The sequence below is a fragment of the Leptopilina boulardi genome, unplaced genomic scaffold (assembly GCF_019393585.1).
Source record: "Leptopilina boulardi isolate dan_hultmark-lab unplaced genomic scaffold, ZJU_Lbou_2.1 LbouV2_38, whole genome shotgun sequence".
Taxonomy (NCBI): domain Eukaryota; kingdom Metazoa; phylum Arthropoda; class Insecta; order Hymenoptera; family Figitidae; genus Leptopilina; species Leptopilina boulardi.
Window position 1 is genome coordinate 1539735 of NW_026137951.1, and position 21176 is coordinate 1560910.

At 25.8% G+C, this 21176-nt stretch overlaps 1 protein-coding gene across 1 annotated transcript; it reads right to left on the reverse strand.

The window, feature by feature from the left end:
- Nucleotides 1-314: 314 nt before the first annotated feature.
- LOC127288030 (putative phosphatidate phosphatase) lies at nt 315-19401 on the reverse strand. Its single transcript, XM_051315226.1, has 8 exons — nt 19093-19401; nt 12286-12437; nt 7867-7968; nt 7382-7584; nt 3758-3815; nt 2967-3143; nt 2638-2727; nt 315-492 (listed from the first exon to the last, which is right to left on the reverse strand). Exons 1-8 carry the CDS (start codon nt 19154-19156, stop codon nt 412-414), a joined length of 927 nt encoding a protein of 308 aa, XP_051171183.1. The 5' UTR covers nt 19157-19401; the 3' UTR covers nt 315-411.
- Nucleotides 19402-21176: the final 1775 nt, after the last annotated feature.

Below are 21176 nucleotides of genomic sequence, written 5' to 3' on the forward strand. Positions count from 1 at the left end.
AATATAAGTACTTACAAATACTGTTGATAAATTTGTTTTTTTCTTAATTAGGATTAATTTTTGTATAATTTCTTCTTTAACTATGTTTACCGGTCACTGGTATAGTACACATCTTAACAAAACTCTTACCGGAAATAGAGGGCATCTTAAACAACTGCGCATAACTTCATTCCCATTATACTATTGGATGATTTTTAAACTGGCGCATGCGTACAACTAGAGCACGAAATTTAAAACAATTAAATATTTTTAAAAAATTATAACTTCAAATACAGTTTGCAATAGAAATATAAATAAAAATAAACATTTTAAAATTACATTAAATGATTATAACTTTATTCCTATTATTTTAATGGAAAATATGTACAAGATTCGAAGATTAAAATTAAGATTTTAATTAATTAAAATTTGTCAGCTTAGACATCTGCTATATCCATTATTAATTCCTCCATAGTGGGCAGATTCCGTTAGTGGTAAAGGATTTACTTCATTCTGGAAGTTAATTTAAAAAATAGGTAAATAAATAAATTTTAAATAATCTTTCAAAACTTTAAATAATGAAATGAAAAAATGTATTTCTAAATGAATTATTCTAAAAGCGGAAAATATGCACATAAAACAACAACTACATAATTTTTGTGATTAAAATAAATAAAAGTGTGAATAAATAATAAATTAAAGAAATAAGTAATATCTGAAAATAAATAATTACGAAATTTCTAAAATGAATCTAAGAAAAAACCACAATTTTTAAAGTACTATAATTCTGTTTACTGTCATTTAAAATTGTACAACTGCAATATTTGCAGTAGATTATGGTTGTTACAACCAAAACAAATTTATTGCCATCGTTATTTATTTGTACTGGTGAAAACTTATAGAAATTGAGTGCAATAAGACCCATGCAGTTCTTTTTTTTTAAATGTGTACCGCAAATATTATATTTACGAATCACAATTGGAATATTATACATTACAATAATAATAATAACAAAGAATTAATATCATTCAAATTTTAAGAAACTTTTTTTCAATTAATATCCTGTTAAAATAAATACAATTCTAGATCTAAAAATCCACGTAATTAAATACGTGAATATAAATATATGTATATTATATATATATATATATATATATTTTTAAAGCTGACCCATGTTCCTCTAAGAAAGCCAACACGATAGTTGAAACTAAGACATTTTGACGACAAATGATATGTTCAAACACAAAATGTTTCTATAATGAAGAAACAATAAATAAAGCGCACTGTCTACTGGAACATAAACCAGATCTAAAGCTTTTATAATTTCTTACTTATATCAAATAAATAAATTCGTTTCAAGTATTCATTTTTTTTCCCGTGATCGACAGAAAATAGTCGATTTCACAGTCGTCTAGATTTTTAAAAATACTTATATTATAAAATTTAAAACCGGGTTTCGCTGCTCTTATTTTTAAATATCTAGATGCGAAGCACAGTTACACCAAAATCGCAGTCAAAAATTGTTACCAATAATTATTGTGTGTACGATTTAATTTTTTTCTTTAATATATTTATCTTCAGATCTTTAAAATTTTTTAAATTTTGATTTTACCATAAAGAGTGCTAAGTATACGGGAAAATATAATGAAGATAAAAAAAAATAAATAATAAAATAAACAAAAACAATTTAATAATATATCCTTTAAAGTATTTACATAAGTAAATGTAAAAAAGAAAGAAATAAGTAACACCTAATTTCAATTATCATTTAAAAACAAGAACCATTTAAAAATAGCACCTTAATGAACTCAACCTATTATTATAATCAGTAAGAAAAATTAAATACAACGTAAAGCTTTATAATGATTTCGGGAGTGTCTGTGCTCCGTAGATTCAGTATAATGGAAATATTCTCTTAAAGAATAATTGATCACAGTTTCTACTATCGCCCTCCGATTTGTATTCGTTCATCACTATGTAAATCTAATACTTTCATTGTTTCACAACACGTGCACAAAATAAAACATATAGAATCCTAGAAAATAGCCTTCGAATTCCACTTTTTACAATTACCAAATTATGCGAATTTAAACAACTGATTAAACTTTAGTTTCTTTTTCTTGAATTCGTATTAAATTCAATTTTTAAGTTTTCAAAGTATTCACCATTATTATGTATTATATTTTATATAATTAAAATTTAATCAATTATTTTTATATTTCTTTGCAAGTTTTATAATTTTATTATAAAAATTGCCAAATTAATGTAATTTGCGAACATTTTAAAAAGTAGAATTCGTGAAATAATGAAAACGGAACACAATGGAAGAAGACAAGGACACGAATTAAAAAAAAAAAAAAAAAAAGCGTCGATGATCCTACTAATAGATATCAGTGATGAAATGTGTTCCAAAATATAGTAGATGTTATAAACGATGATCCAGGAGTCGATGGTGAATTTTTTTTTTTTTCTTTTGAAAAATTGCCAGAAGCATTAACTACAAGTTATTGAAAAATTTGATAAAACTTTTCAAAACTTCAAATCGCGATACTACTTCGTTAAAAATCATCTGAAAATGCATCACGATTGTGTTGCTGGCAACAAGCGGAGAGCGAGCTCGTTAGGTCAACAGACACGATTCGATGTGCCATTATTCACCTGTGTCCCATCTTCCACTTCGTATTCGGCCGGGTGAAGCTTCTCAGTACTAGTTCTCCTTTCCTTGAAGAGATCTGCTACATTGAATGCCTGAAAAGAATTTTATATTTTATTTTTTTTTTTAAATATTTCATTTCTTTTCAATTCAATATTTTTTATTTAAAAAAAATTTTAATTGAATTAGTTAAAATAAATTTATTCTAATTTAAAAAAAAAATTGTAATATATATGTGTAAAAATGCAAATAATTATTAATTTAATTTATTAAAAAAAAAATAATAACGAGAAAAAGTAATAATAAAAAAGTAAAATTTTATTTAAATTCTTACTACTATCACTGCAATTACAGTTCCAAGAACAGAACCAGCAAGAACATCACTCCAATGATGTTTGTAGTTAGAAACTCTGGTTAATGCAGTGAACCAGGCCGCTAATAAACAGATAAATTGAAGAACATTCTTCAATAATTTACTACCCTTCCATGTGAATCTCAATTCTAGGTACAACTGAAAAGAAAACAATCAAATTAAATTATTTTGATAATAGTAATATTCAGTATTATTATAATACACAATTAAAGGGATTTTAATAAATTGCAGATGGAATGCAAAAAAAAAGACATTGGTAGATGTTTACAGCTCAATGAGAAGAAAGGAACAGCTGCTAATGAATTCTCAAGCAATCTGGTTCTAAATTCATTGAACACTTCTCTTCAAGGTTCTTTTCGTCTGATTGCAACTAAGAATGCAAAGTTCAACATTAAACCTTCCTCTGACTCAGAATAAAAGAAGGTCACAAAATAAACTTTCACTCATGTCAAATAAGGTAAATCAGCCAAATCCACGAATCACTGCAAAATTTCATTTACCAAAACAAATTTTTACTCTCCATAAAATTATTATTATTTATACTCTAGTCAGAGAATTTTTTTTTAAACAACTCGATTATGGAAATGAGATTTGTGTAATTTATTAAAAAAAAAAAAGTCAAGAAATTCATAAAAATTCCTTGTTAATAGTACAGTTAGAATGTAGTATCGCCATATGCTCACTCATTTACACTCACAATATGTATATACAAGGTGTTCAAGATTTTTAAGAAAAAAGAAAAAGAAACTTACCACAAGATAAACCATAGCATAGAATGAGAAGGATGAATGGCCCGATGGAAAAGATAATCTGAAATGATCAATCGTATGTTGTCAAATAAATTGCATTTATAAGTCAAACAAAAATCAGATTATGTTTCAAGTACATCACTCAAATTACCACCATTCTCATTCCAAAAAGACATAAAAAAAAGAAATTCGAAATATCTTTCAGAAAGGGGACCGAACGATTTATTTGCGATAAATACTGGGATGTTACTTTATCGAAGTCAATCGCTTTTGACAGTCTTTAATTTGAATCATGAACATAAAACCATTAAAAATGATGAGTAGGTGTCTCAAATTATTCATTTAAAAGCACTCTATATTCTTTTTCAATTCTAAATTTCGTTTTATAGCTTACTCACCAATTATCTTTTTGACCCGTTTCATATTTCATTTCAAGTAAAATTAATTTTACACTGAACAAAATTATTTAATTCAATAATAATCAGTTATAGAATTATTATTTTTATTTATTATTATTTGAATTAAAAAAAAATTTTTTTCAGTGTATGAATCAAACACAAAAAATATTTAAATAGTTTCAAATGGTATTATCAACAAAATAATAATGAACAAAAAAATTTTCTATTCCATAGAATCCTAATTTGCCTATCCTTCTCATAAATTTAATATCCCCTTGTAGCTATTATGGAAATCGGCAATAATTTCTATATAGAAAATATAATAATAATCAGAAAGTACATCTTCTCCTGGATAGTTTATTGCAATCGAAGGAATGTCTATTTCAAAATAAAACCAAATAATAATAAAACAGCAAATTGGATTTCTCTCGAATTCAATTATTAACATTGGAGAGAGAAATTACAACTTCCTGAAACCCACTTCATTATCATTTCCATTTGAAAATAATATTTCCATTTTTTTCAACATCTTAAAAAACATGCGATAAATTAACAATTGAAATTTATATATACTTGGAGCTGAGGGAATTGAAAAGTTTAAAACCGACGGAAATAAGAAAAAACAAATAAAAAAAAAGTGAGAAAAAGATTAAAATGTATAGTGAAATATGAAGTAGATTTGAAAATTTATGCTAATTCATTTTGGAAAGAGGAGTGGTGTGGTTTCATCAAAACATGTGGCGGGCATAGTCACAAAGTCAAGACTTGTCTTCAAAAAATATATAAGTTTCAAGACGACTGGTTTTGCTTCTCGAAACAATTTTTTTTTTTTTTTTCAACTAAATAAATGAAACGAGCGGGGAAAAAAGACTTTGGCCCTCTGCTAACCTGATTTTTTTATCCCTGTCTTTTTCTTTTTCTCGAGTTAGAACGAAAGAGAGGAAGCCACAGAAAGAGGAAGGAGAAACAGAGGCAAATGAATGAATGAATGAATGAATTCTCTGTAGGTTTTATCGCCAATTCTTCAAATGTTTCTATGTATAGAACTGTCCCGGTATATATGGCGAGAGTGACCCTAGATAGATAACTTCAAGTACCTAAGGCGCCAGCTTCTAAAAGGGTCCATATTTTTTACCACTTTAGTCCGCTACTTTGATATAGAGCGCCGATTAAAGTATATCTAGGAATAGATTAATCTTCCAGATTAAATATTTCGCCACAGGCTTTTTTTTCTGAAATAAGAATTTCGCTAAACTCTTTATTATTTACAGTGTCAAATTTATACTTTTATAATTTAAGAAAAAAAATTATCATGGACTTTAGTTTCATTTTATGAAATGAAAAATTACATCTGTCTGTTTTTCTCGATTTTCTCGATATATAATTTATAATGGGCGGCATGAAATTGAAAGAGAAATTATTTGCTGTGGAAAACAATAACGACGCATCATATACTGATAGTGTCTTCGTTTTGATTTTAAACAACAATGTGAATGAAACACTTGGCGAATAACATTGAATTCTCTTACTGTATCTTATCGACGATTATTATACTTCCATGAAGCTCATTTCAAGCCGGAAAGAAATAATGGTTATGGGTTTTGATATTTTTAAAAAGAAAAAATTTAATGTAAAAATAAGATTAAAAAACAAAAATATCCATTGGAATTATATTATTTATGAAACAAAAAATTTACAAATTTACTTCATAAAAGTCGCGCTGAAGAAAATAAAATTTCTTAATCAATCGTCAAAATTATTGTCTCTATTATAAATTACTTTAATATATCTGCCGAAATGATTAAAATAATCGAGTGATAAATAATTTTTTCTCCATAAAATCTGTAAACGTTTGAATATATATATAAAAAAGTAACATAACGGGTTAAACTGATAGGAAATAAAATTACTCAATTTTAATATCTAATGTATAGTTATTAAATTTTAAAAAATATAATAATTTATATTCATAGTTATAAAAAATCTCAAAATGTATACTTTAATCAGTAAAAAATTTCCAATTTTATTGAATTTTGTTTTTATTTAATTAAAATTCAATTAAATAAAGGTCACAGCAAGAGAGGTTCATTGCTATAATTTGTCCCTTAACAATAGAACATCCGCCTGCTTATAGAACGGGAATTTTATTCACGCAAAAATACTATTGTTTGATTTTTTTTTTATTGTTCCTTTGGTATATAGAAGAAATGTGCGAACCTGTTTATGTTGTTCATTTTCCAGCGTTTTATATTCACACCAGTATAATAATCAAGTTATCTGACAACGCTCTTATCAGTATGTATAGGTAATTTTACAATCTCTTACATAATGAAAAAAAAAATACATAAACAAAATGAGGTAAATTACTTTTTAAAAAAATAATAAAAAAAAAATACAATAAATAAATTCAGCATATATCCAATTTGTCTGTCATATAACCATAAGAAAATCGAGACTATATTTTGTTCGAGAAAGAACAATGCGCAAAGTACCGCTTGAGACCACTTAAAACCTCATAACCACAGAATTTTTCCAAAATAAAATCTTGCAATCTAAGCCAAGGAACTCTTGCCTAGTTCACTTACAAATAATAATTGACTCTATCCTTTCTACCAAGAATTATTCCATTATAGAATATAAACAATTGCAAATTAGAAAATAGTAAAAAAAAATAATATAATAATTGAATTATTATATGAAATTCTTTTTTTTAAAGAAATATATTTTTTGTGAAAAAAATAAAAAAAAAAGAAATTGAATGTTTGTTTCACTAAAAAGTTAAATTAAAACGGACAAAAAAATTGTGAAGACCCGGAATTAAAAGATTTGTATATATAAATAGTGATTGAGAAGAAAACCCAGAAACTTATTTTAATTGGGTTACAATTGTGAAAGCCTATTTCGAAATGGTAGTCGGCCCACAATGAGATATAAATATCTTTCATTGTGACAAGACAATCAGCTTTAAAAAAAAAATAAATAAAAATAGGAAAGCTGAGAATAATACAATGAAAGCTATCCTGATTATATTGCAACAGAAATGTCAAGAAACTTACACTCGGAACTCAGAGAAAGTATAATTTGCAAGTAGCTAAAAATCTTATAATATATTCTACATATTTTTCTACCATTTGAAACTGGGAAAAACATTTTTTATATCATTTGTTGTATAAAAACAAATTTTCTTTTTTTTTTTTGTTTAAAAAATAATGGAATTAAATAAACATACCGCAATTCTTTGCTCATTTTTGGCGATAGATCTCTTGCAGTACAAACGAAATCTTCAATATATCTGTGTTGATTTTCCGGAAGAGAACAATTGATGCTGGGCATGCAAACTTTCATGAAATGAGGTCTTAGACGTCCAATCGTATATTTTCCAACATCCGTTGTTAATATCGTAGCAAATGCTCCAAAACCAAATAATCCAATCTACAAATATTTGAATAATGTATACATATATACCAATAGATAAAAGTATATATCAAATTGGGGCGTCTTAATGTTTTCAATTTTCGATCGACATACATTTCTTTCAAATATCGAATAATAATAATAATGATTTGTACCAAATTTATGTTATCTTTATCAACTTCTATTTATTTAGTTAAGCGATATCTTAAAATGTAATAAAAAATTAAAATTAATTTTTTCCAGAAACATAAAATTATAATACTGTTTAAAATTATAAAATAAAAGAAAATATGCTCTCACCTTACAGTAGGAAGTCCACACCCATGCAGGAATATTAAATCCTAGCAATACCTTAGACTGCTGACCAGTATTTCTCGCATGAAGATATTCAGCCGTCATCATCTGAAACATAAATCATATTTTATATAATTTTTTACACTCTTCATCAGTAATCTCTCGATATTTTTTATAAATTCCAGCGAAATGATATATCCCCCATTTAAATATTTATAATAAATATTAAAAAAATATCTATTATAGAAATGATTTAATATAATAATATTCTGGGTCATGTGCATCATCAAAGAAATGACAAGTCAGTTTCGTATTATTCATATTTGCATATATGAAAATTCTATTATCATGAACATTTATCATAGAAATTGACCATTTTATCTTGAATCTTGGATTTCATGTTACTTCCTTCTCAAAGCGTTTGATTAGCCATATCGGATTTGCTCGGTTTTACATAACAAGTATTCAACTATCTTTAAACATTATTCCAAAGTGTGTTGACACCACACGAGCTTTTATAGCTGTATATCTCACATGATGTTTAAACAGGTGATAGATCCTTTTATTCCTTTTTTTTTCCTTCCTCTTTTTAACTTCAGTGCTCAGAACTACCTCAGATCGCCACTCCACTACGCGGCATCTCCACACTTCCCATTTTTCATTCTTGCAGTCATTCCTCACATCGTATTTCAACTAACACACACTGCTATATATTACAGGTATATTTATTTACCTGGATCCTTCAAAGGAAATATCGGGGAGATCTTCATTTTTTTTCAGCCCCTTCAAATACACACATGTATGGCCAGGGACGATTTCAGGAAGTTTTTTTTTTTTTTTTTTTTAAAAAAAAAAAGGTAACTTAACCGAGAAAAGCAGAGCACCTTTTCCAATCTTTAAACCAACATCGCTTTATAAGAACTCGCCACATTTATCTCAATTTTTTTTCTTGGCAGAAATATAAAGAGAAACTCTAACGTCAGGAATCCGAGACCGGCTTTTGGACCATTTTAGGCATAAATACAAAAAGGGAACTTTCGAGTTGTTCTAGATATTTTTCAATTTGAATATGAAATCTTTCTTTTTGTATACATAATGAATTGTTGACTGTCTTTGCATTGAATCAACAACATCTTTTTAATTTATATTTTTTATATTTTAATAGATTAAATTAATATTTTTTGAAATATTCTTAAAATATATTTTGATAATCAAAACTATAAATTAAAGTATATATCTACTAATACAAAAATTTAACATAAATTATAAAGTTAATTTAATATTTTCTTAATTTAGAAAAACTTCAAAAACCACAATTTATCATGATCATTGGAATTTTTTTTTTTTTTTCTAAACATTCTCGTATGTTTTATATGAGATTTCGAGCTCATTTTTAGATTAGAAAAAAATACCTTCTAAACTTTTCCTCATTTTATAGCTTTTTAACACATAAAGATAATATAAAAAGTTTCGAAAATCAAACTAAAGGTTTTATTTTTTCACAAAGAGGAAATTTTCTAAAAGAAAATTTTTTTTTTTTCAGAAAAAGTAAAAAAGATTTATTTAGGCATAAAATTTTTCTTTTTTAAAGAATATATCCTTTCAATGAAGAGCTTAAAAAAATCCTCAAGTATACTAAAAATTGAAAAATAATTACAATTCCTGGTAAATATTGTCCAATTTTTTTTTTCACGTCAGGTAGAAATCTTAAAAATTGTATTATTCAAATTAAGAATATATTGAAGTGTGAAGAAATTTTATACCATTCTAAAATCATCACTTCATGGTTACTTAGAACTCCCTTTATTTATCTAATAAAAGCATTCATCTCGATCGAGATTTGAAAGATTTCAAAGATAAATAATTCCTAAAGAAATTTTCTTTGTCCTTTCCTTATGTACAATTTCGAGAATAAAATAAAAATAATATTTTTTTGTAACAATTTCAATGCGAGCAAAATAATTGAAATCAGGTTCGAGTTTTGTCTCCTCACTTTTTTTTTTTTTTTTTTTTTTTTTTTGTAAGACTCACTCTCTAATTTTTCGTCTATGTTATAAATATAAACGACATAGTGATTTTTATGCTCTGTCTGCAAATTAGATTCGCTCTTATGAAGCCCTGCGGTGACAGCGATAACTCGAATTTCACGAGGGGGCATCATCTAACAGGGCTAGCAATAAGTAGAAAGAGTTGAAGAAGAAAAGGAGCCAAGAAGGATGCAAATAAAAGAATTGAGCCCTCTTTTTTGTCTCGAAAGAGGAACTGAAAGAAAGCAAAAATACCAGTTGCACGTGCACAGTTAACTTGCAGGAGATATAGGCGCTGTGTAACAACTATAAAAGAGGGGCAGGTAGGGTTCGCAGTCTCCCCCTTGGGTTATATCAATGATCACGAGTTCCTTTCAGATATATCCAGCATCAGTATCTCACATCGTGCGCATCATTGAAAATATTCTTTTTGCGCAGTTATCTGAAATTATATACATTTTTGACCTCCTTAACAATACCTAAAAAAAAATACAAAAAAAAAAAAAAAATTCTTAATACTTGCAATTACCTTGAAAATAGAATTAAACTCAAACAAAAAAAGGAAATAACTGTCGATAAAAGTATATAATAATGAAATTCTACAAAAAGTAAAAATTGTTTTAAAAATAAAATAATATAAAAAGCAAAAATATATTACAAGTAAAAACGAAATAACGAACAACAGGAAGAAACTAACTTTAAATTACAAAAGAGAAAGAAATCCCATATCAGCGAATATCTACAGTAAAGAAATCTACTTATCGAATCAGAAAAGTTAAAGTGAAGAAACATTTATTTCAGGTAACGTAAAGTTTTTCGATAAAAAGATATAAATTGAAACTGAATCATGTTTCAACACCTGAAGCAATATAATTTTAAAAAAGAAAATAATTTTAATTACATACCTAATCGTAATAATTTCTTTAAAATCAGACTTAAAAAGCATAATACGAATTAAATTATTATAAATATTATAGCTTATTTCAGGCTATTACTGTAAATTTGAATAATAATAAAAAAGTTGTGAAAATAAAAAAAAGTCAAGTGCATACAGCTAAAAAAAAGGCTAAAGCAGTTCAAGAACCCTCATATTTATATGGACCACGTGCTGATTAGTACGAAAAATGACAGCTACTGATCAAATAAAAGATTTAAGTGCTTTCAAAAAGGCAATGAAAAAATTAATATATCTTAAAGTAAACGCAAAAAGAAAATAAACATTTGAATTAATTTTAAATGATTTCAAATTAATTATAAATTGAAAATATATTAACAAACAAATTAAATATATATATATTTAATTTTTAATTATTTCAAATTTATAGTTTTCAAGTAAAATATTAAGAATGAAAATATTATTTGCAAGAGACGTGTGACTATTAAATGTAGGTGATTAAATGTTATCACAATTTTTAAATGCATAGACACGTATTTGTATTCTTTAATTTTTCTTTTATTTCTTTTTTTTGTCGTTCTTTTTAATCTTTTATTCTATTTTAAATTTACATTTACGTCATTATATTCTTATCAAACTTTTATTGTTGAGAAATAATCTATCAATATTAGTTTTTCTACCAAAAAAAAAAAAAAACCTTCAAAGTGAATTAACTTTTTGTTTGTCTAAACTAAACAAATTGAACCCTCAGGGTCAGACGATTAACTTGAAAGCTATTCTTTTAATTTTTTGTAACAATAAATCGATTAAATATAATTTAATTATGTATTTTAATTTCCCTTTTTCTAAACTTACTTTTTAATATAGGAATTTAATTTCATATTTGTCTACAATGACATTAATTAGTAATAATTAATTTTTAATATTTTAAAAATAATAATAAATAATTATTACTAATTTTAAATTATTTTTAATTAAAAAATTGTAATCTATGACACCTTTATAAGTCGGTTGTTTCAAAAGTTAAAAATAGAAATTTTGTCATAGTCTACAATATAGAATATAATTAGAACACACATGGATTTTTGACATTCTTTATAAATAACTAAATAATTTCAAAATTGATCTTCAATTCAAAATTCATGGTTCAGTATAATTTAAAATTGAAATTTAATTTTCAAAAAAAAAAAAAAATCTTTTATTCTTAATCATTAAATGATTCAGACAAAAACATAATTTCTGTAAATCAGAGATGAAAAAAAAAAATGAAAAAGAATCAAAAATTGCGTTGTCAATATAAAATATATATTCTTTATATTATGTTTATTTCAAGAATTCATAGTTTTATAATATTTACTGTCCCAGTGACATAAAGTGATAAATTGAAATTTATCAAACGATTGATAATTTGAAAAGTCAACTTGTGAAACTATATAGTAATAAAATGAATCATTGGTGTAGGTGAATGGCAATCAATGTAATTTAAAAAGTAAAGTGACTCACCGTGGAAACGGGAAGTAAAACGCCAATAACATACAGCATTGGACTCGTGACTGTAGAATCTTGGAATGGGTGGTTCAATGATTCATCATTGCAGAAAAATCCCCTTTTATATGGTTTGCCAAAAAGGTAAAACACCAAGGCGAATAGTCCAACTGAAAATAAAAAAAGAATGTTAATTAATATAAATATAATTATAAGCAATAAAATAAATTATTTAAATATTTCATTGTTTCCTTCACCATATGTGTAATAAATAATTGAAATAATTATCCTTTGAAACTACCATTGTTTTAAAATAAAAAACAATTTTTTTTTCTCTAAATCTGATTTTTTGTTATACAAAGATTAAGAAATAATTCAGTAACAAATATTCTGCTGTTGATACAGTTAGACAACTCAATGAATCTAAATATTACAATATACTCTTTTTGAGATCATAAATTGATATCCGCGATTATTTTTTCCTGCCAAGATATGAGCCATGGAATTTATGAATATGAAAATTAAAAAAAAAACCGATTCATCAAAGTCGATGACGTTTAATGAAAAATGAAGACCGGCATAACCGGAATAAAAGGGGGAGGTATATGTAGTGTAAATATGGAGATAGTTGACGATGAGTCCCTCAATATAGAGTGAAAAATTACCTCTTTTGGTTCCCCATCATCTAGCCATGACTCTGATTATATCACATATACAAGACTATGACCAATAATTTTTTTTTATAGCAGAGATTACGATCTAAAAAAAGAACATCCAATTTTCACGCAACATGAAACTAACAAATATATTAGAATGTAACTATTACAAAGAGAAAATAGTATAGAGGGAAGGTTGATTATACGTCTTTAGAGCAGGTTCAATGCCTCTGGTGGTAGGTAAATTTATTGTATTACCCAACCACATTCCTTGTTTTCAAAGACTGTGCAATTTTCCCTGCATTAAACAGAAGTTTCATTTCCCCCTTAAATCTCGAAAAAGATCAACATATAAACTGGTTTCCGATTTTTTTTTAAAAATAACTCCGCAGTATTTTCCCCCGATAAGATTGAGATAGTTTTAGAATATTTATAAGTGCTAATTTTATTTATATATATATAGACCCATGCGTATTATGCAGTTGAATTTTTTTCATATTAAAAAAAAAAAAACCCTAGTGATTTACATTCAAAATGTACTTTCATCATTGCAATCAAATATTATTCGATTGGTATAACAATATTATATTGCAACCACCATATATATTTCCAAAACGCTTCTTTTGACAGCAAAATATCTAGTTATTGTCTGACTAATTTTATGTGGTCAGTTTTTTTTTCGAATTTAGAAAAGAAGTGTTCTCTCACGTGAGAAGAGAATAAAATGTCTTAAACGTTATTCGGAGGCTCTCATATGATTTGATGGATCCTCCACTCGACAGACCGTGCAAAATTGCTGTGTGATTATTTCCAAATTTAAATTAGTGTATCTCACGCGATAACAGGTTTCGCCAGACTTATACTACTAAACTCCAAATTATTTTCAATTTATTATCGCGTCAAAAGCTTTTAAGTATTTTGAAAATTAACAAAAATCACAATTCAAAATGTCCATATATTTCTAAATTTTTCATTAAATTAATTAATATTAAAAAAATATAATATGAAAAATTTGTCTATTTTCATCACCCTTTTATTATTCAATAAAGTTTCATAATAAATTATCGCATAATATATAATTCCAGGATTGTCATGTATATTTTTGGAAGATTCATAAACAAGGAAAAAAAATATATAATCCCCCGGAATTATGATTGTGAAAATATTATTATATTTGATTTGTCTAAAACTATTTTTGAAATTCTTCTAAGACTTAGAAAGAGCATTACTCCCAAGAAGAGTTAAGTCTCCTATTAATGGCTCAGATCGCGAATAGACCACAATTAGTTCACCACTCACATCAAGATAACGGAAATTTCAATTAGTCTCGGATTAAACTATACAAGGCATTAAGTGTAAATGGGTTGTTCACATCCTTAGAAGTGCAAACGATCCGGAAATTGTCACGAAAACAATATGTAATATTCAATAATATTTTCATAAAAAAGAAAAATTAAATAAAAGTGGAAAAAACTAATTATACAAATAATAAATAAATAAATAGAAATTACACAAAAATCTAAAGAAAGTAAACAAAAAAAAAAAATATTAGAAATTATTTGAAAAATATTCATCTAGCAGTTTTTTAATTAATTTTAATTTTTTTTAATTTTATTTACTAAGATATGCATGTGAGGAATAATAAATTAAACAAGGCAGAAGCAATAAGCACTTGCTTGACGCATCCACACTATTTGGTTTTGCCTTGACATGCTTAACGTGCAGTGATTGAATTTCCTTCGTTTCCTCATGTCTTCTATATGTACATTCAATGGTTTACATTTTTGTTGTATACTACAATTTTAGAAATTCACGAATATTTCACATTCCTGTGAAGCAATGACTTCCAGGTACAAATTTTATTTAAGTGAGAATTATTAAGTAAATATGAAAAAGCAAATTTGCCAATAATATATACATCCAATATTTACCCAATAATTCAATTTACATAAATAAAAACTCAAAAACAATTATTTTGTTGTCGATAAAAATTAATTATTATAAATAACAAAATTTTCCTAATAAAAAATAACTCATTTTTCAAATTGACTGATGCAAACATGTGTTTCAATTTATAGAACATAAATTAAATACGTTAAAAAAAAAAATCCGTGAGTGTAAATAAAAATAAAGGAAACTTGATGCTCTTAACTCTCAATTAATCAACGAATTCATATAAGCCTCATTTGCATTCATCTTAACCGTTAACATATCCATTGCACTCCTTCGGATCTGCCATTTAATTAAGACTTTATCAAAAGGGAAAACCAGTTGTAAGTAAACCTACATAAATCTCCATATACTTCAATAACTCGTATTAAAATCATTTCGATCCAAACTCGTATATTACAAATGTAAAGATATATATATTGATTTCATCCGAATTTCATATTATATATTATTTATTTCTCCACTGTTTAAACTTTTGTGCAAGTTTTATATTATTTGTATACATTCCACTATAATCTTCTAATTTTTATAATAATAAAAAAAATTATTTAGCAATTATTAGGAAACTATTTCGTGAAAATAAATTTTATTTGAATTATTTCAATAGAAATAATTTTCTTCCTTTTTTTTTCTCAAATTATAATTAAAAAAATTAACGATGGACAAATGAAACTAAAATGCGTTCAAGGATTGAAAAGAGAAAGAATTTAATGGCTAATCACAGACTTTAATAGACGCTTAACCATTTCATGGACATTGTTCCTATACCTATACGATGAACTCATACAAAATTGCAAACATGTAACTGGCTATAACGTAACAATTTTATTCATAAATATGTATCTTCTATAATAAAACGTGTACGGAATTCAATTAAATATTATTAACATGATTTTAATGTTAAATAGCAAATTTTCTACTTAAAAACTTTTTAATTGCTATTTTTTTTATTCGAAAGGAAAATTAATATAATTTCCATTATTGTAAAAAATATCAAAAATTATTTTTTTTTTTTAGAAAACGAATAAAAATTTTGCAAAAGTTAGACAAAGAATTGATTAAAAGTATTTATTCATTATGTTTTTTTTCTTAAGAAATTAGATAATTATTTTTAAAAGGCCCTCCCATTAAAAGTATTTGTAATGTCCAAAGTGAACAATAGTCATCGTCCTTTAGATTTCCTTTGGAATTTTTTTTGTATAGTATTCTCCGTATACTCTACACCTGTAACTGGAGCATGATAGTCTTTCTAAATTTACATATGAATGACTTCTTTCGTATATATTATATATCTTTGAATGAGAACACTTCAGAGATAAAAGCTTTAGGCAATTCAAGGACAACCACTGATAAAAGTTAATTTCAAGAAATTAATTTTCAAAGTGCATAAAGCCGATTATATCGAAAAGTAAAATTAATAAAGAAGTTTAGAATAATTAAATTGCAACAAAGCGCTTTATTACAAATACTTTTACTTAATATATAAATTATGAAACAATTTCTGCCTATAAATTTTAATTAAATGTTTATGAAGTTACACAATAATAATAATAAATAATATATTATAATAAATGTTTCAAAAACAAGTGCTATTGTCTTAAATATTAATAAAAAAAAAATGTTAATAATAAAAATTGAATTCCCTTTATTTTCATACTATATTGGGTCGAAAAATTCTTTGAACTGTAACGATAATTGTTTTTAGTTTATTAATTTCTTCCTTATTTAGAAGAATAAAAAGAATAAATATTAATTATATAAATATAATAATTTGTTAGTCAAATTTTGATTTTAAAATGCCATTATATAATTTTCAACATCGTTAGAAATTTAATTTCTAGTTTACCGGGAATTCACGCGACCCTTCAGTTGAAGTTAATTTACCAGAAAGTGTAACTTAACACTAGAAAGAACGATAATAATTATTTTCGCCTACGTGAAAGTCATGCCTAACATTGTTGGAAATGTAAACCCATGTAACAAGGAACAAGGCTTGTTCCTTCTATGGTCAACTAAGTCTGAAAGAATCTGGTTATATATATATTATTGGCATGAGACAAAACGCCCGTAAAGAGTTGCGCCAAAGAAACGTGGTATATATAGGTATATATCCATATAGATATATTCATGCATCGTATATATTCCATATACGAAAATGGATCGTAAATTGCTTAAAAAGCATTTCAAAGACTTTTCAAGAAGAGGATCTGCTAGTTTGAAACTTTGATTTACACACATTAATGACTAGTCTGATCAAAAGTTCTTCGACCGGACTTTCACCCCTTTGCTTTATTCATTATTGCTATTATACTTCTTTAGTCGTAATTGAACTATTATGGCATAGTAAATTTTACAATTGACAGATACATTATTAATACCCATTTGCACTCTAAGATTCTATAAGAAATTTATAGTTCAACGAATGTATAATGTCAATGAATTCTCTCTTGAATCAAAATTCCTCTTTTGCTTCTTTGATTTCTATTTTTGAAAATTTTTTAAAAATATTATTCAAATATATTTAAAAAAAATCAATTAAATTAACAAAACAAAAATAAGATAATGATGATAATGATAATAGTAATAACAACAGTAGTATTAAATTATTAACAATAACTCTCAAAAATTACGAATTTAACATTTTTTTAACATATCTTTTTAATGAAATTTAGAGAATGAAAAAAGTAATTATAGTTTACATTCTTATCTATTATACTCATATAGATAATATTATTTACTACTTGCAAGTACAATTAAATCCATTAAGAAGTGTGCTTCAGAGAACAAATAAGATAATACGAAAAGTCCAGCTGGATTCTGTTAAAAAAAATTTTTTCTGTCTCTCTTACAGGTGTTTTAAATCAACTCTAAAGGAACAAAAACTTTAAAAAATGTATGATTCAACAAGAAAAATTAGAATTGTACTTTTATGTTTTCAAACAGTTCATTTATAAAATATTAATTTCAAAAATAGAGAAAAATAAAAATAGATTAAATATTAATGGACCTCCGTAGGAGTTTATATGGACTAAAATATTTGACATATGAAACATATTTTAAATGGTTTACGGAGTTAATGAAAACAAAAAAAAAAGTTTACATCTTTAAAAAAAAAAAGATATTACATACAACCTATTTGCAGACTTCTAGTGTTTACTTAATATTTGAGAAGCTAATAACCAGTGACAGACTGACAGAAAGTTGATATATAAATCAAACAAAAAGTCGTATTTTTTAATTTTGGAATTAAAATTGCGAATATTTGACTCATCATTTAAATTTCATTTTTATAATACATAAATGAATATGATTTTTGTTATTATTAATTTTATATTTGTTATTATTCCTATTATTATCATCATCATTTTTTTATTACATATTTTAAGAATAAATGAAAACTATCATAAATTCATTCATTGTCTGAAAATAGAGAGCAGTAAATGTGTTTGTTAAAAATTGAAATAACTATATATTCGATATTAATTTCATGACTTACAGAATGATTAATTCTCTAATTACGCTTGATTAGAATTGATAATAATACTGAGAATATAAATACTTCATAAAGTTACATTAAATTATATATGTATGAATACTTGAAAATTCCTTTAGAATACCCTTATATATCAGTGTATCAGAAATTAATAACTATTTTTTTTTATTTTTAATTTTTCATGCACCCGCTTCCTCGAAATTAGATATGAAAATTAATTACTCAATGTGTAAATGTAAACATTGTTCATTGTGAGACACCAAAACAAATATGGAAAATATAATGCACATGCAGATTGCACAACGTGCATCTGTCAAAGTGACATTTTACGACTCCAACCTACAATTATACATGCATGGAATGATAAAACTACATTTTCCAGAATTTATCTCCATATAGTTGAATTTAGAAAAAATAATATCTAATTAATATATATTTACATAAATAACAAAATTTTTATAAAGTAAAAAATAAAAATATTAACTGGACAATTGTTTTGAAACTGTTTAAGAATTGTAAATAGTAAAAAAAAATTATAATTTTAAATGTTTTGCAACAATAGAAAATAAAAATAAAATACTGTCATGTTCATGATATGTAATCGATTTTCCCCATTCCTATACCTCCTGATAGTAAAAACACTCGCGCCAAAAGTTACATAAACGAAATGCAGGCAAATTTAAAGAAATTTTTCTATATATTAATATATTGCATATATTTACTCACCAATAATAAGACATAAAAAATCGAGAATAATTTTTCTCAACATAATCCTTGAGCTTCGATCCATATTGGTTGAATAAAAAATAAATCTTCTTCTTGATCGCAATTTTCTTGTAAATAAGGTTAAGAAAATCCTGATGAATGAATAAAATGTACGTAGTGCAGTTGACAGCGCGACGATATATAAATATTATGAAAACTTGAAAGTTGACATAGAACGAGAACCATCGCCTTGAAAGGCTCACCATCGACTGAATTCTCAGCTGCTTTAGGAAATCCAAAGCCGGCACTCACTGAAACCACCTCCTCCATCCCTCCATGACGCGTTTCGTTTTGCGCAAGTGGCACAAGTGTAATTGTCCCTCTCTCAACGCATGAGCAAATAAATTTTCAATTTTCTTTAAACCCTTTTAAAATTGTTTTCCACTATTAAAAAGGTTACTGACAAACTGCTGTTTTCAGAAATCTGCAAAAAATTAACAAATGTATTACAATTGTTGCAAAAAAAATTTCTTTATACTATTTACATATGTTTATAATAATTAAAATAAATTTATTTCTTATTTTTATTATTTACTAATTGCGTTGATTAATTTTATTTAATGTAAAAAATTTGAACGTAATCAAAAATTATTATTGAATATCTATAATTTGTTTTGTTTTACTTCTCCTTTGTGGATAATTTTTTATAACTACTATTCATTCCTACTAATGACGTGAAAAAACAAATTTAGAAAGAAGTTATATTTCTCTTGGGATTTTGAATTTCTGCGAGTTCTAGAATATTGAGAAACTTGGCAATTTTTCTATGATAGCTGAGGGAAGCTAATTTTTCCCCTGTTGAAATTCCGAAATCCCAACAGAGGGGAAGAAGATGAAAGGAAACCGTGGTACAAAACACCAAAGGGAGAAAAACATTTTTTCTTTCTAACAAAGAGCGTACGTTAAACTCATGCTGGTTTAGTTGACAACCCATTGTCGATGAGCGATAGATCGCTCGTGGCATGAATTATCTACAAACTTTACGTCTATTCCATTTATTTATTTATCTTACATCCCGCACTACGCAGAATGGATTCTAATAATATATATTGATTTTATTTTTATAATTTTACATTGATTCAACATTTATTAAATTAAAATTTCGAATTTTTAAAATATGAATTTTCTTTAAATAAGAGAATTTTATTTTACAACAAAATCCAATTTCAAATATTATACCCTTTATATATACTTTTTTCTGGACTGCATCTTATTCAAATGATTGAGAACCCCACAATTGCCTTTTGTATTATAGAGGAAGTACTGTGATTTTTTTCGGATCATAAAAGCAATTTCAGGGATCATTGCTTGTGAGCAAATTACCTCTGAAAAGATATTGAAAAAATAATACTGGGTTTAGTGGCCCTAACAGTTTGATTACATATATGGTAATATAGTGGATAATAATTATTTGGATCGTCTTCATTGTACGGAATAAGCAAATATGTCAAGTGATCTGGAAAAATTTTTTAATAGTTATCCTATCATGGAATTGTCAAGGTGAACATTATAAATCTTTACAGTATTTTATCAATTCTACTTTCGCTTTCAAATGTTCAGTATTTGTTATCCTTAAAATAGTCATTTTAACTTATATTAATTGATTATTGATTTTAAATATCAATAAAAACATTTATAATTATTATCATAATTATTTCTGTGCTTTTTTCTTAAATTTCTACTACTGTCAAAATAAACTTCAATCAAAGCAATTGGAAAATTATGAAGTAATAAAATAAACTTTATTGTTTAAATTATTCAACAGGGTGTGTAACAAAGATTGAGAAAAAAATTCCCTGACTTTTCCCTGACATTTTTTGATTTTTCCCTGACTTTTTAATAACCTTATTTCTGCTTTCTTTGGACAAAAATATGGTTACTGACATATTTAACAATAAATTAATTTCTAATGGTAGTAACAAATGGTAATAAAAACCATTAAAGTTTTTTTAGATTAAAACATTTTTAAATTCACAAAAAATTTTAATTTTTGTAGAAATTTACAGAAATTTCCCTGACTTTTCCCTGACTTTCCCTGACCGTTA